The sequence below is a fragment of the Fusarium vanettenii genome, assembly GCF_000151355.1.
Source record: "Fusarium vanettenii 77-13-4 chromosome 1 genomic scaffold NECHAsca_1_chr1_3_0, whole genome shotgun sequence".
Classification (NCBI taxonomy): Eukaryota; Fungi; Ascomycota; class Sordariomycetes; order Hypocreales; family Nectriaceae; genus Fusarium; species Fusarium vanettenii.
Genome location: NW_003315881.1, coordinates 563,114 through 575,659, shown reverse-complemented (window position 1 = coordinate 575,659; position 12,546 = coordinate 563,114). Strand labels below are relative to the sequence as shown.

General features: G+C 52.0%; 6 protein-coding genes across 6 annotated transcripts; 5 read left to right on the top strand and 1 right to left on the bottom strand.

The window, feature by feature from the left end:
- Positions 1 to 1,183: 1,183 nt before the first annotated feature.
- NECHADRAFT_74548 (uncharacterized protein) lies at positions 1,184 to 1,916 on the top strand (the record flags this gene model as incomplete). Its single annotated transcript, XM_003054090.1, has 3 exons — positions 1,184 to 1,432; positions 1,616 to 1,785; positions 1,892 to 1,916. 3 exons carry the CDS (start codon positions 1,184 to 1,186, stop codon positions 1,914 to 1,916), a joined length of 444 nt encoding a protein of 147 aa, XP_003054136.1.
- Positions 1,917 to 2,718: 802 nt separating this feature from the next.
- Positions 2,719 to 3,811, top strand: NECHADRAFT_103075 (uncharacterized protein; the record flags this gene model as incomplete). The annotated part of the gene is made up of 5 exons (XM_003054089.1): positions 2,719 to 2,872; positions 2,924 to 3,016; positions 3,072 to 3,097; positions 3,148 to 3,415; positions 3,471 to 3,811. 5 exons carry the CDS (start codon positions 2,719 to 2,721, stop codon positions 3,710 to 3,712), a joined length of 783 nt encoding a protein of 260 aa, XP_003054135.1. The 3' UTR covers positions 3,713 to 3,811.
- An 869-nt stretch (positions 3,812 to 4,680) lies between these two features.
- Positions 4,681 to 5,969, top strand: NECHADRAFT_98694 (uncharacterized protein). Its single transcript, XM_003054088.1, has 3 exons — positions 4,681 to 4,792; positions 4,863 to 5,394; positions 5,447 to 5,969. Exons 1-3 carry the CDS (start codon positions 4,687 to 4,689, stop codon positions 5,763 to 5,765), a joined length of 957 nt encoding a protein of 318 aa, XP_003054134.1. The 5' UTR covers positions 4,681 to 4,686; the 3' UTR covers positions 5,766 to 5,969.
- An 854-nt stretch (positions 5,970 to 6,823) lies between these two features.
- NECHADRAFT_74545 (uncharacterized protein) lies at positions 6,824 to 7,928 on the top strand (the record flags this gene model as incomplete). The annotated part of the gene is made up of 4 exons (XM_003054087.1): positions 6,824 to 7,103; positions 7,157 to 7,215; positions 7,266 to 7,811; positions 7,896 to 7,928. 4 exons carry the CDS (start codon positions 6,824 to 6,826, stop codon positions 7,926 to 7,928), a joined length of 918 nt encoding a protein of 305 aa, XP_003054133.1.
- A 1,472-nt stretch (positions 7,929 to 9,400) lies between these two features.
- On the top strand, positions 9,401 to 10,248 carry NECHADRAFT_98693 (uncharacterized protein). The gene is made up of 2 exons (XM_003054086.1): positions 9,401 to 9,624; positions 9,810 to 10,248. Exons 1-2 carry the CDS (start codon positions 9,486 to 9,488, stop codon positions 10,064 to 10,066), a joined length of 396 nt encoding a protein of 131 aa, XP_003054132.1. The 5' UTR covers positions 9,401 to 9,485; the 3' UTR covers positions 10,067 to 10,248.
- Positions 10,249 to 10,463: 215 nt separating this feature from the next.
- Positions 10,464 to 12,411, bottom strand: NECHADRAFT_57238 (uncharacterized protein). The gene is made up of 6 exons (XM_003053373.1): positions 12,234 to 12,411; positions 11,958 to 12,175; positions 11,711 to 11,904; positions 11,266 to 11,658; positions 11,117 to 11,207; positions 10,464 to 11,038 (listed from the first exon to the last, which is right to left on the bottom strand). The coding sequence occupies exons 1-6, from the start codon at positions 12,292 to 12,294 to the stop codon at positions 10,592 to 10,594; spliced, it is 1,404 nt and encodes a 467-aa protein (XP_003053419.1). The 5' UTR covers positions 12,295 to 12,411; the 3' UTR covers positions 10,464 to 10,591.
- Positions 12,412 to 12,546: the final 135 nt, after the last annotated feature.

Below are 12,546 nucleotides of genomic sequence, written 5' to 3'. Positions count from 1 at the left end.
CATGCTCATGCCCATGTTGGACAACAGCCGTAATGGTCGTGTGCCCATTCTCCAAACCCTTCATTTGACTAGAGCAAAGTCGTCAAGGGCACCTGGAATCGTGCCTACTGGTTGCTCACTGCCATTGTTCCTTGTCCCCTTCCCCGGGTTTTTTGGGGTTTCTCTTTGCAAGGGGACAAGGTTTTGGGGAGCGTCGCTTAAAGTCCATCGTACCACTACCGGTCTGCTAGCACCGGGGACTTGATGGGTGCGAGCACTTCGGGGCCTCCACTGACAGCGACAGCTCCCTCGTATTATCCATCCCTCCGTAATGATGAGACGGAGACAGTACCGCCGAACCTCAGATCCCTTCCCTTCATTATTGTAGGTTCTCCGCTCTTTTGCCGTCCACTTCAAACCACCAATTGATTGATACCCACGTTGGAGACCACCATACCTCCCGGTTGTTGATGTCGTCTGTCACTCACTGCCGGCTTACATTCTGCAGCAACTGAATGGTCAGTTTGGGGGGCCTCTTCCGACTTGCATTGCCTGATTCCGGGCCGTCACTATCAAGGCCCGGCCGGCCGTGGTGGAGTAGGGAATTGCCGCACCTGCAGTCCTTCCCGCTCCGCTCGCTGTGCATGCCAGAGCCAAAAAGAAGCATGCGCCACATTTCTTTGTCTGCCACTCCTGTGGCTGATGAATAGTCTCCACAAAGGTGAGGCGCGACAAGCTCGGCCTCTGACTGGGTAAATATTTCTGCTGCGCCAGCAACACATCTCAGCCTCGCCGCCGAATGTCTCCAAACCTTTGCATCTCACCAGGCATCCTTTATCACCTGGCCACTCTTTGCGCCCGTGTCGTTTAGGCTTGCGGCCCTATTTTGACGCGACGACGTGAAGTCTATCTCTGAATTTGTTCCGCCTTCTCCTCCTCCCTCTCCATCTCCCGAAAACCGCGAGCCGTCGTCGCGCGTTATCCGGTTTCCGTTGCTGTTCCTCTACGCCTTTCAACGACGCGCGCGCGCACCTGTCGCTGCCTCTCGAGCGATCGTATAACCGCTTCCAACGATAAATTTCGGCTAGATCTTGTGCTTCTCAATCGTCCCATCTTTGTTGCTTCCATCTCGACTCTCGACTGAGCGCCCTTTGTCGCAAAACTCGTCCCCGATACGATACGATACCACTCTATACCATTCATCATGTTCTTTCTCTACAATCTGGAACGTAGGGTCACCCTGCACCCATCGTTCTTTGGTCGCAACATGCACGATCTCGTGACACACAAGCTCCTGACCGACGTCGAGGGCACATGCGCCGGCAGCTACTTCATCATTTCCATCATGGACACCTTTGACATCTCCGAGGGACGTATTCTCCCTGGAAACGGCCTCGCAGAGTTCACAGTTGGCTATCGCGCCGTCGTATGGCGACCCTTCAAGGGCGAGACGGTAAGGCTGCAGTTGCCGGCTCTTGACGATACCGGAGTCTGACACGACCCAGGTCGATGCAGTCGTGTACTCGATCAACCCACAAGGGTTCTTTGCTCGAGCAGGACCACTGCAACTGTTTGTATCAGCGCATGTATGTTGAGTCTCTCACCGAGGTGAAGCTCCTTCTGACAACAAGCACAGTTGATCCCCAGCGACATCAAGTGGGATCCCAACGCGACACCACCCCAATTCACCAACAATGAGGACACAGTCATTGAGCCCGATACCCACGTTCGCGTAAAAATCATTGGTACCAGAACCGAGGTCGGAGAGATGTGGGCTATTGGCAGCATCAAGGAGGACTACTTGGGGTACGCAAACGACATAGCCTCGGCTCTCTCACTGCTAACTTTGCTCGCAGTTGCCTCCAGGATTAATACCCGAACGTGATGATGAATGAATTCACACAAATACTAGGATGATTGAAGCTTCTGCTGGCTAGTGGACCGCCTTGCACGGCACAACTGACACTGCCAGAACCATCCGCCATATGGACAGCTGCCCTCGACAGATTGTTGGCTAGCTGTACAGAACTCTCGGGCAATTGAATTGGCGCAAGACAGGTTGGGCGCTGGCATTGGATTTCTGACAAAATATGATATTGGTTGAGGGGGCAATGAAAGCAGAGCGTCATACTCACTGATGTTACTAAACGTCAAGATGGCTACAGCAGTAGCAGCAGATGCTTAGTTAGAGATGCCAGACATAGAGCCTGCTGTGAAGGGATTGGCGGCAGTTGTTGCTAATGGATCTATCTGTCTGTCTAGATCTGGCGGCAAGTGGCTAACTAGACGCACTACACGCAAGTTGACGCAGTTACAAATTGAAAAGCAGATACCCCAAGTCATTGACGCCCTATGACAAGCCTTGACAAGCGTTGACACACGAGTCCCACGGCTTTGAAAGCCGAGATGCAGTGTTGGCTGCCGTCTTTGATCGGCTGACAACTCCCCCATAACCCCACACTGATAGCACCCCCCACGCTGTGTGCCTGGGATCTACATCCATGGATACGTATATTATACAGGACTCAAAGGGTTGAATGTTTAACGATTGGAAACCCTACACTTTCTATATTCTTCTGTCGCCTTTACCTCTTGGCGTGTTTGAAATTGCACTCTAATCCTACTGCAAAGAAGAGGTCCAACATGAAGCTCCTGTCATCGACAGCTCTACGAATGAGACCAGCTCTCACTGCTGGCAACTCACTACGGTTGCGGGGGGCAGCTCGACATCTGACCACGATGCAAGCATCGAACCGGTTGCGTACGGCGCTCAAAGAGGGTAGAAAGTCTATGGGCGCCTGGCAGATGCTCCCCGGCGCAAACATATCGCGAGTATTGGCGCGGTCTGGAGTTGACTGGGTCCTGGTTGACTGCGAGCATGGAAACTTGGATGGTGGGGATTCTTGGTCAAGATGATGAAGCAGCACCGCTGATGAACCTTTAGATGGCGCTATGCATGATGCTGTCCCGGCCATTGCAGCATTGGGGGTGTCACCTATTGTGAGATTGCCTGACATCCAAGGCTGGATGGTGAAGCGTAAGACCTCAGAAGATACACTACACTACTTGAATATGAGGCTAACCTTTCTCAGGTGCTCTCGACAGCGGAGCCCATGGTGTAGGTGCCTAACCTGAAGGTATGGCATTCAGGCTGTTGACTTGATCTAGATCGTCGTGCCGTTGCTACGAACTCCCGAAGAGGCTCGACAGCTTGTCCAGTCGTCCAAGTTTCCACCCTTGGGCCAACGAGGCTTCGGCTCCCCAATTGCCCCGGAACGTTTTAAACCTGTCCCTAGCTTCACCGATTACCTCCAGCAGGCCAACGACTCTCTTTTGACCATTGTCCAAATTGAGACCAAGGAGGCGCTTGAGTCCATTGACGAGATTGCCGCTGTCGAGGGTATCGATGTCTTGTTTGTTGGGCCATTCGATCTAGGTCAGTTTCTTTTGAACATTTGCCAGCTTCTTCAAAACATATTGACTCGTAATAGGAAACAACATTGGTCATCCTATTATAAACGGCGTCATGACACAGGAGCTGAAAGACGCCATCGCCAAGGTTCTCTCTGCAGGTCAGAAAGCCGGCAAAAAGACGGGAGTTTACTGCACAGGAGGTGAGCAGGCGAAGCTGTTCGCGGACCAGGGTTTTGATATGATGAATGTCGTGACGGATTACACGGCGTTGGGCGTTGTGGCCAAGGAGCAGCTCAGCCTCGCCGAGGGGAGGCCCTAGATTTGGTTAGAGATGCATAGTATGTGCGATGTTGATAGATAGCATTGCAGTATGAGCGCTCAGTAAACAGGGCGAAACAAGAGCGCAGTCATACCCTCGAGCTCGTTCGGAATAGTTCTGTGATGGTTTATGCCCGGGTAGCGTCCACGCTTGGAGCTTTTCAACTTACATCCTGAAAACCGCGATTGCTAACTACCCTAGATCGAAATTGAAGTGATTCAGGAGACAGGCGTATGTACGTTTCTATCGTCTATCAATGATACTAGCTAGCTCTTCTCGGCCTTGTCCATCTGTGCCTCGACCTGATCAACTGTGAATCTATGCATCAACTTGATGGCCTTCCCGACCTTTGCAGGATCTTCCTCTGGTGCTGTTGCTTTGCTGATATGTATCTGTTGCGGGTGTGAACGGATTGCGTGGCTGTGATTACACTTTGCCTACCACAGGGACGTCAAAGTCATAGAGGTCCCTCCATTTCTTCGACTCGGGCTTTGGAAGGTCAATGTTGACTTCTGTGTAGGCGAATGGCCGCTTGTCCCAGACATCCGAGAGGACGCTTTTTGCCTGGGTACAGAGGCCACAAGTGTCGCGGGTGAAGAAGGTGATTCTGGTGGATTGGAGGAGGCGACGAGTGGCAAACATGATGAGCCGTACTAGATAATGACAATAAAGATGTCTAAACAATAGAGTTTTATTGATTGGAATGTCAATGGCTTGAAAAAGAAATAACAACATGGGTCGATAGCTTCACCTTCAGGTGCACAAACTGCCAACCATCCAGCTCTGACCCCGCACCCAAACAGGCAGGCGGTGGACCCGAAGCTCCCTCTCCCACATCGTCATCGCTGGAATTCTAGAAGCTCCCACCCCACAGACTCGACAACTCCCAAAACCTCTGCTCTCCCCCTTATTCACGGACGGGTTTTGCAATTCATCGAGAGATCATAGAGCTATACCCACTTGAAATCTGCAAGATGGCCCAAAAGTGTGTCCATCAGGGTTGTGGAAAGGAGTTTACCGATCCTGATGAGAAGTGCGAGTACCACCCCGGTCCTCCCATCTTTCACGAGGGGCAGAAAGGTAAGCATTGGATTCATCAAGAAGTAACCTTGATGTTTTGCCCACGCACACGCTAATTCATCATGTAAAGGATGGAAGTGTTGCAAGCCTCGAGTCCTGACCTTTGATGAGTTCATGGATATTCCTCCCTGCACTACAGGGACACACTCGACGACCGACAAGCCTCCCCAGCTCGAGGAGAAGCCCCGGGAGGACGAAACTACCCTCGCACAGAAGATCGACGCCCTCAACGCTGCTGCTCCCTCCCGCACACCCATCCCGACTGCCCAGCACGCACCGACCCCGCCTCCTCCGCCGCCAGAGTCCGAAGATGACGACCCCAGCCTCGAGATCCCCGACGGCGCTGCCTGTAAGCGCAAGACTTGCGGCGCAGTCTATAAGAAGGGCAGTTCGAGAGACGGTGAGGAGTGTGTGCACCACCCCGGTGTGCCCATCTTCCACGAGGGAAGCAAGGGCTACTCCTGCTGCAAGCGCAGGGTGCTGGAGTTTGACCAGTTCATGAAGATTGAGGGCTGCAAGACCAAGACAAAGCACTTGTTCGTGGGCAGTGGAAAGAATGGTAATGGTAACGGCGGCGCTGAGGAGGTTCTAACCACTGTCCGGTAAGTGTTGGATTCTCAAGGGCTTGTCAACCATGTTGCTCACAGTGTACAGCCACGACTTCTACCAGACCCCCGCCAACGTCATCGCCTCCTTTTTCCTCAAGAAGATCAACAAGGAGACGGCCAAGGTAGAACTACAGGCCAAGCAAGTGAACCTCGACCTCACGACAACCGACCCAACCCCCAAGCGATACACAGCCGAGGTACCCCTCTTTGCGACAATTGACACCGAAAAGTCCTCCTTCAAGATCCTCGGTACAAAGCTGGAGCTGGTCCTCGCCAAGTCGGACGGAAGTTCGTGGCCAGTGCTGCGAGGGGATGAGGCGCTGACGGGCGAGATCCTACAGGTTGGCCGGGCTGGGAGGGCATGAGTGCGTGAAGAAATGGCAAGAATTGAGCATGACACGGAGTTTTAGGTGAAGGTTGAAAGGGGCGTTGATAGATGATGGCTACATCTGGCCAAGTGTGTTTACCGGGTTGGAGAGTGAAATTAGCGAGCGGGAGAAGGCCAAGTTATGGATAGGATCAAGAGATTTAGGAAGAACCAAAATGACAAGAATGCATTATGAAACTTGACTGTTGATATGTACTTATATGAGGTCTGAAGAACCTTGGTAGTTGGGTGGCATAACAAGGGAGTTGCTGAGATTTTGACTATTCATGCCTTCCATTGATAGGGTAGACAACCATTTACTCGGCATTTCGCAAGCAAATCAATTTTTATAGAGCATGATGCATGATGATCTCGTTCTAATGCTTGTATGCATCAACACTACCTCAACGAACCTTGTTCAGAACACAATGCTCCTCTTGCGGTCTATGCCCAAAGGAGGTTAGAATTGACTTTCAAGACCTCGTTTTGCAAACTTGCTCGTTATCTTGCTTGGCTATCAATACTCATTCAACAATGCTCTTGTCTCAGTTTAACCAATGTTAAAGTCCGCTGTCTAACGTATGAGTAAACTGCATTGAACGCACGTGTATCGCATGACATGACGATGAATTACTAGTCTATATTTACCTCTGACAGGACGCCCCTTTTGATCCATTGTTAAAGACCCACTGATGAACATGACAGGCGTCATTCGTCGCTTGCCTCGTAAACCCGGCGTATCCGATGGACTAATTGTTTGGTTCTGGAACCAACATATGCGAACTTCTGAAACAACTTGACCCATAAACATACAAGACCCGCAACTTACGACAAAGGCCAAGAGTGTTTCCCATTAGCCCATGTAGGTAATTACATGTACGTGCCAGAGCAGATTCCATGATCCTTGGGGCCGAATCGGCTTATCTATCCACGCGAGATCTGCAGCTCAGCCGCATCGTAGTTTAGTACTTGTTTCCATAATATCCGTCATGACCTTCTTGGGACACGTCTTGTATTGTTACCTTTTTCCATTGTGTGCTCATGTGCCATGCCAGAATGTGGCATCTTGTATGGCTTTGCGTGACCATAGCTCAAGTGATAGTATCCTCAGAGATTCGGGCCAAGCAGGAAACCTTGGTCGTTGGCACGGCCAGTGGCAACTTTTCACATTACGATGTTCTCAACTACACTGCCACTGAGCCAGGCCGGCCGGTGAAGCCGGGGACGAAGCTGCGTATCCTCTGCGCTGGTGACTCCATCACTTCCGGGTGGAAGAGCGAACAGGACGGTGGGGATGGTGATGGCTATCGGCGTCAACTCCAGAAGGACTTGTCGGGTAGGTTGGAGCTTGCCTTTGGTCACGCGTGAATACTGACTCGGTGCCGATAGAGGATGAAGTTGTCTTTGCGGGCAATGTTGAAGGGGGTACAATGAAGGACGGCTACTTTGTAAGTGCTCCTCTTCACGACTGAGACGTTGCGCTCACCCAACTCCATAGGCAGCCTGGCCGGGGAAGACGATACAAGTCATAAGTGACAGGATCGGCCCTTCTCTTGAGCAGAGACCCAACATTATCCTCCTCCACGCCGGGACAAACGACATGAACGCGAGATCTCGGCTCACGCAGGCAGAAACCCCAGCAGACGCGGCAGAGCGCCTGGGCAAGCTCATCGACAAGATGATAAAGGCGTGCCCGGATGCAGTAATCCTGGTCGCAGTCATCATCGGCACATGCGACACAACCAAGATTGCAAAAACACCAGAGTACCAGGCCCTGATCCCGGGTGTCGTTCAGGAGCGGCGACAGGCAGGCCACCATGTGCTGGCGGTCGACTTTTCCACGTTTCCTATCCAAGACCTGCGAGATTGCGTGCACCCGACGAACGAGGGATATCAGTTGTTCGGCGACTACTGGTACGACTTTGTCACGCAGATACCGAGCAACTGGATCAAGGAGCCTGTTGGGGATGATCCGCAGCGCAGCGTTGCAGATGGGACTCGGCGAATTAGCAAGAATGGTGTGCTGCGAACTGGGTTATTCTGGGTATTTTGCTGGGGTGTAACAGACATGTTTCCATGATTGGATTGCTGTTGGATATGTAGGTATTTATATTTATGATGAATGCAGTTTCCCCATAACGGAGTTATGAGTGCTGCCTGAGTGAGTTGAGACATCCTTTGTGCATCATGTATGAGTGGTGTCACTTGAATGTGGAATTGCTCGACAAGAGATAATGAAGCTTGACTTACAATCTCATCACCAACCTCATGTCTGCGACGAAGCAATGAAGCGAAGTGAGCGAGGCACACGCAATTATCCTCCCCGAAACTGCCCGCTCGACTATCTGGGCGCTTGGCCGCCGTAACCGATGAGCAGCTGGCCAAATCAGCGTCAACCTTGAGACGGCCGAGAATGCTGAGCTGGACGTCTAAACGGCAGGGTTCGGAGAAAAGACTGAAGGGGCCCCTGTATTAGCTCATTGCTTGCTTGACCTTGATGGAATTGTTAGCGGTTGCATGGAAATGGGAGAGATTCAGACGCACGTCTGGGGCACTTTAACCTGTCCATTGCTGCCTACATGAGGCCGGAACAAATTGGATGCGTTGAAATACGAAGTAGTCGAGTAAACCATGTAGAAGGACATCTTACATGAATCCTGGACATTGATTAGCGCGTCTCGTGGAATTCGAGTTGCTGTGAGTGATAGCTGTGAGTGATACTTACTACCTCGTCGTGTTCTTATGCCCCCTTGTCATGCTGTATATATATCAACTGCATTCAATTCCTCAAGTGTCGGACTTGGACGTCCGTCACTTGGTGAAGATGCTCAGATGAAATCGTACGGGAAACCATCTCCTTTGCATGCTCGTATTGTTTCGGTAGCGACGCTCGAACAGGGGTCACTCACCTTCTCCCCCAAACTCCACGGACCAACCAACAAGCTCGTGCAACAACTTACGTAGTCCAGGCCAAAAGATCCGAGACGGCACAGACCAGAAGATTGACAGGCTCATCTCCATCTTGCACTGCAAAGTCCCCCCCATGCCTTGCCAGGCAAACTGGGGAATCCCACTTTTCTCCGCCCAATGTCAAAAATGCAAGGTTCCTGATAAGCCCGGAACCCAAGGCCAAGCCAAGACAAGGAGGACGACTCGTGGCCGTGGAGATGGAGATGAGCAGTCCGTCTCACACCCGATATGGGGGTCGAGCTCCATTGAACTCACCAAATTCGGATACGTAACCAGAGACCCAAGCGCGGCCTCTTACTGGCTGCCTCCGACTTCATCACTGCCACACCCTTCTCATCTCTCATGGCTCCTTGCTTGGCGCCTAGCCTCCAGGGCCTCGCACGCGCTGGACCATCCCGCATCTAGTGGCTCCCACTGGGCTCTTAGTGGCTTCAGCCTCTTTGGTGGCAGTCCGGGGGTGCTTGTGACGACTGATAAGAGATAGTGATATCGTTCCGAAGCTGATAGATAACGGGTTTGGTTGTTGCCATGATGCCATGGTTCATCCAATACCAGCCCTTATCAGAGGTTGTACCTGTTCACAGAAAACAAGCTTAACCTGATGGCTGAGCTGCCATTCCCCCGGCCTTCAGCTATAAGTTTGTCGCCATGCCCTGCGCTCGCGCAGCCGTCAACTCTCACGGCACGTCCTTGACAACAAGATATCCGGATCCGAAGCGCAATATTCAACCCATTCATTTTAGCAAATATGACAACTGAAGTCTCTCACGGCCGCGGCGGCGCAGGCAACTTCAAGCCAGACGACACCGAGTATATCGACGGCGAGGTCGTTCGCACAGGTGTCGAGGGTAGCCATGGTGACGGCGCATTCAGCTCTGGCCGAGGTGGTACGTATTGACGACTTTCCTTGGCACTCTCGATCAGAAGTCTGGTCATATGCTGGCGTCAACTCCGCTCAGGCATGGTACACCCTCTGCCTTTGCTTCCATGTTTCCGACGTGCTGTCTCTCAATTGCGCTTTTGACCAAGAAGCATTGTTTCGCGCCGCTGACACGACTAAACTTAATCATAGGCGCCGGAAACATCTCCGACGTTGGCTCCAAGCCTACCGAGCGTAGGGACAAGGACATCATCCCAGAGGCTGCTGTTCGGCCGAGCATGGAGGGCCGAGACTACCACACCGGCCGAGGCGGTGCTGGTAACGCTCAGACGGCTGCCGCTGAGAGAAAGTCGGAGGAGAAGCTAGTGACTGAGAAGCCTGCAATTGTGGCCCCAGTTGGCCTCGCCGACAAGCTCAAGGCCATGATCTTTGGAGGCAAGAAGAAGTAGGGGATCTCTCTTGGTTGGGATGAGTTGTGATTTGCGACGATGAGTACGAAGGAGACAGACTGAGTCCCCCCTGGGCAGTGTTGTGCTGGCCTCGGGCCATGTTGGACTTGAGATACCCCTGATATCATGGTTTCCCGTTGATCAATTTGATTGCCCTTGACGGCGCTGGCGAGTGCGCATAGAAAAGAACAGAACAGGACATTTGCCCTGCGTACTTGGTGTGATCAAGTGCCCAACACCGCCTGGGCCACACGCAGATCATGCGGTTCTCGTGATTCCTTGGCACTGATACCTGACAGCTGCCAACCTTGACGAAGGCATCTTTACCTCGAACATTTCCCCTCATGTCCAGTTCGTCTACAGATGTTTTGCTCGAGTTTCTTGAAGAAGGTATCTTGTCGTGATCTTTTCTTTAATCTGTCTAGCCTCTCAAAACATAACTTTTCCATAGAATGAAGCGCAATTCGTCATGTCCATCCCAAATTCCCTTACTCCGCCCTCATCCTGCACCGGGCCATCAGACCTCTAACCCAAGATAGCATGGAGTTCCTGAATCTGCTGCAGCACGGCTGATCGACTAGTACCGCCCCTGGCCGATTTCGCCTCAACACTCGACTCATATTCGAATGCCTTCACAATGTCTGGCGTGAATCGAGAATCGATGGCTTGCAGTTGCTCTAGGGTTAGCTTGTCCATCGGGGTTTCCGTGTTTTCCGATAATGCAACAACGCGTCCAGAAATGTGATGAGCTTCCCTGAAAGGACATCCGTTTTGCACCAGCCACTCCGCGACATCAGTGGCAAGCATCGTCTTATCCAGGCCAGCCAACATCCGCTCAGGCCGCACGGTCATGGTGGCGATAACCCCGTTGGCGATGCCCAGACTGTCCGAAACAGTTTGGACCGAATCCAGCATGGGTTCCCATCCCTCCTGAAGGTCCTTGTTGTAGCAAGTTGGCAAGCCTTTCACGCTCTATCAGGTATCTGTTAGTGGCTGCTCTTGATCCGCTCCTGATCACTCATGAGCTGATATGTCTGTATTCGAACTCACCATCATCAGCCCAGCCATTTGACCGAAAGCACGGCCTGACTTGCCGCGCAAGAGTTCCAAACTGTCGGCGTTCTTCTTGTTCGGCATTAAACTGGACGTGGATTAGAGTCTTGTGGGATTGTCTGGGAGTCGCGATGGATACAACGAACCTGCTGCCGGTACTATAGGAATCTGCCAAACGACAAAACCCAAACTCGGAAGTCGAGTATAATATGAGATCTTCAGCCCACCTGCTGATATGGCTGGTAAACATCGAGTTCCAGGTCAGGAACTCGATGATGAAGTCACGGTCGCCTGAAGTGTTCATGGAGTTCAGAGTGATTCCGCTGAAACCAAGCTCCGCGGCTATTGCGTCTCGATCGATGCCAAACACATTACCAGCTAATGCGCCACAACCAAGTGGGCTAAGGTTGACCCTTTCGAAGACCTGGCGCAATCGCTCGAGATCCTGCTTGAACGAAGCAGCATGTGACATTATCCACTGACTCCAGCGAACTGGCTGCGCGCGTTGCAAGTGGGTGTAGCCGGGCATGAGGTAGTCGCTGGGGATGTTACTCAGTAAGGGGCTTTGTCCGGATGCAGTACTAAGCTTACATTTCAGCCTCGGCACGTTTGGCGAGGACTTGAAGGAAAGCAACAAGTTGGCTGTCGATTTCACGGATGCGGTCACGTAGCCACATGCGCATATCACAGACGACCTGCTCGTTGCGGCTGCGACCTGTGTGCAGCTTGCCAGCGGTGTCCTTTCCGATGACCTCTCCCAATCGACGCTCGTTTGCAGTATGAATCTGATTCATTGTGTTAGCCTCGGGAGGTTAAGTGGCGTGGGCCAGCGTCTCACGTCTTCGTCATTCGGCATAATAGCAAAGGTTCCCTGCTTCCATTCTTCCATCACTTCAAGCAAACCATGCTCGATCATCTTGAATTCGTCTTCGGTGATAATGCCGACCTTTGAGTTGGCCCTGGCGAAAGCAATCGATCCAAGAATGTCCTCTCTATAGAGAGCCTTGTCGTATCCAATAGAGGCATTATACTTGTGCATAAGCGGATCAATCCCACCTGGGCATCGCAAGGTTAGTATACTGGATCCGAAGCTTGTGTCCGGGGATAATTGAACCTGTAAACCTGCCACCCCAGAGCATATTGGTTGCCGGGGCGTCCGTATTCTTTTCAGCCATGTTGGAGTATTTGTTCTCAGCGCTCGTCGCAATTGACGTTCAAATTGAGGGACGCGAGTCAATTCAAATGATGTTGCTTGATTGAAAAGGTCGAGAACGAGGGCGGGGCTGATCAAGTTCGAAAGCTTTAACGATGATCGAGCTTAAGGGCAGTCAATGGGAAAACTTTGTGGGGCCGACACCGGCAGTGTTAGTCACCTTGCACGTGAGGACCCCTACACGCCCTACTAACGTCAAGTATCTCCACATTTG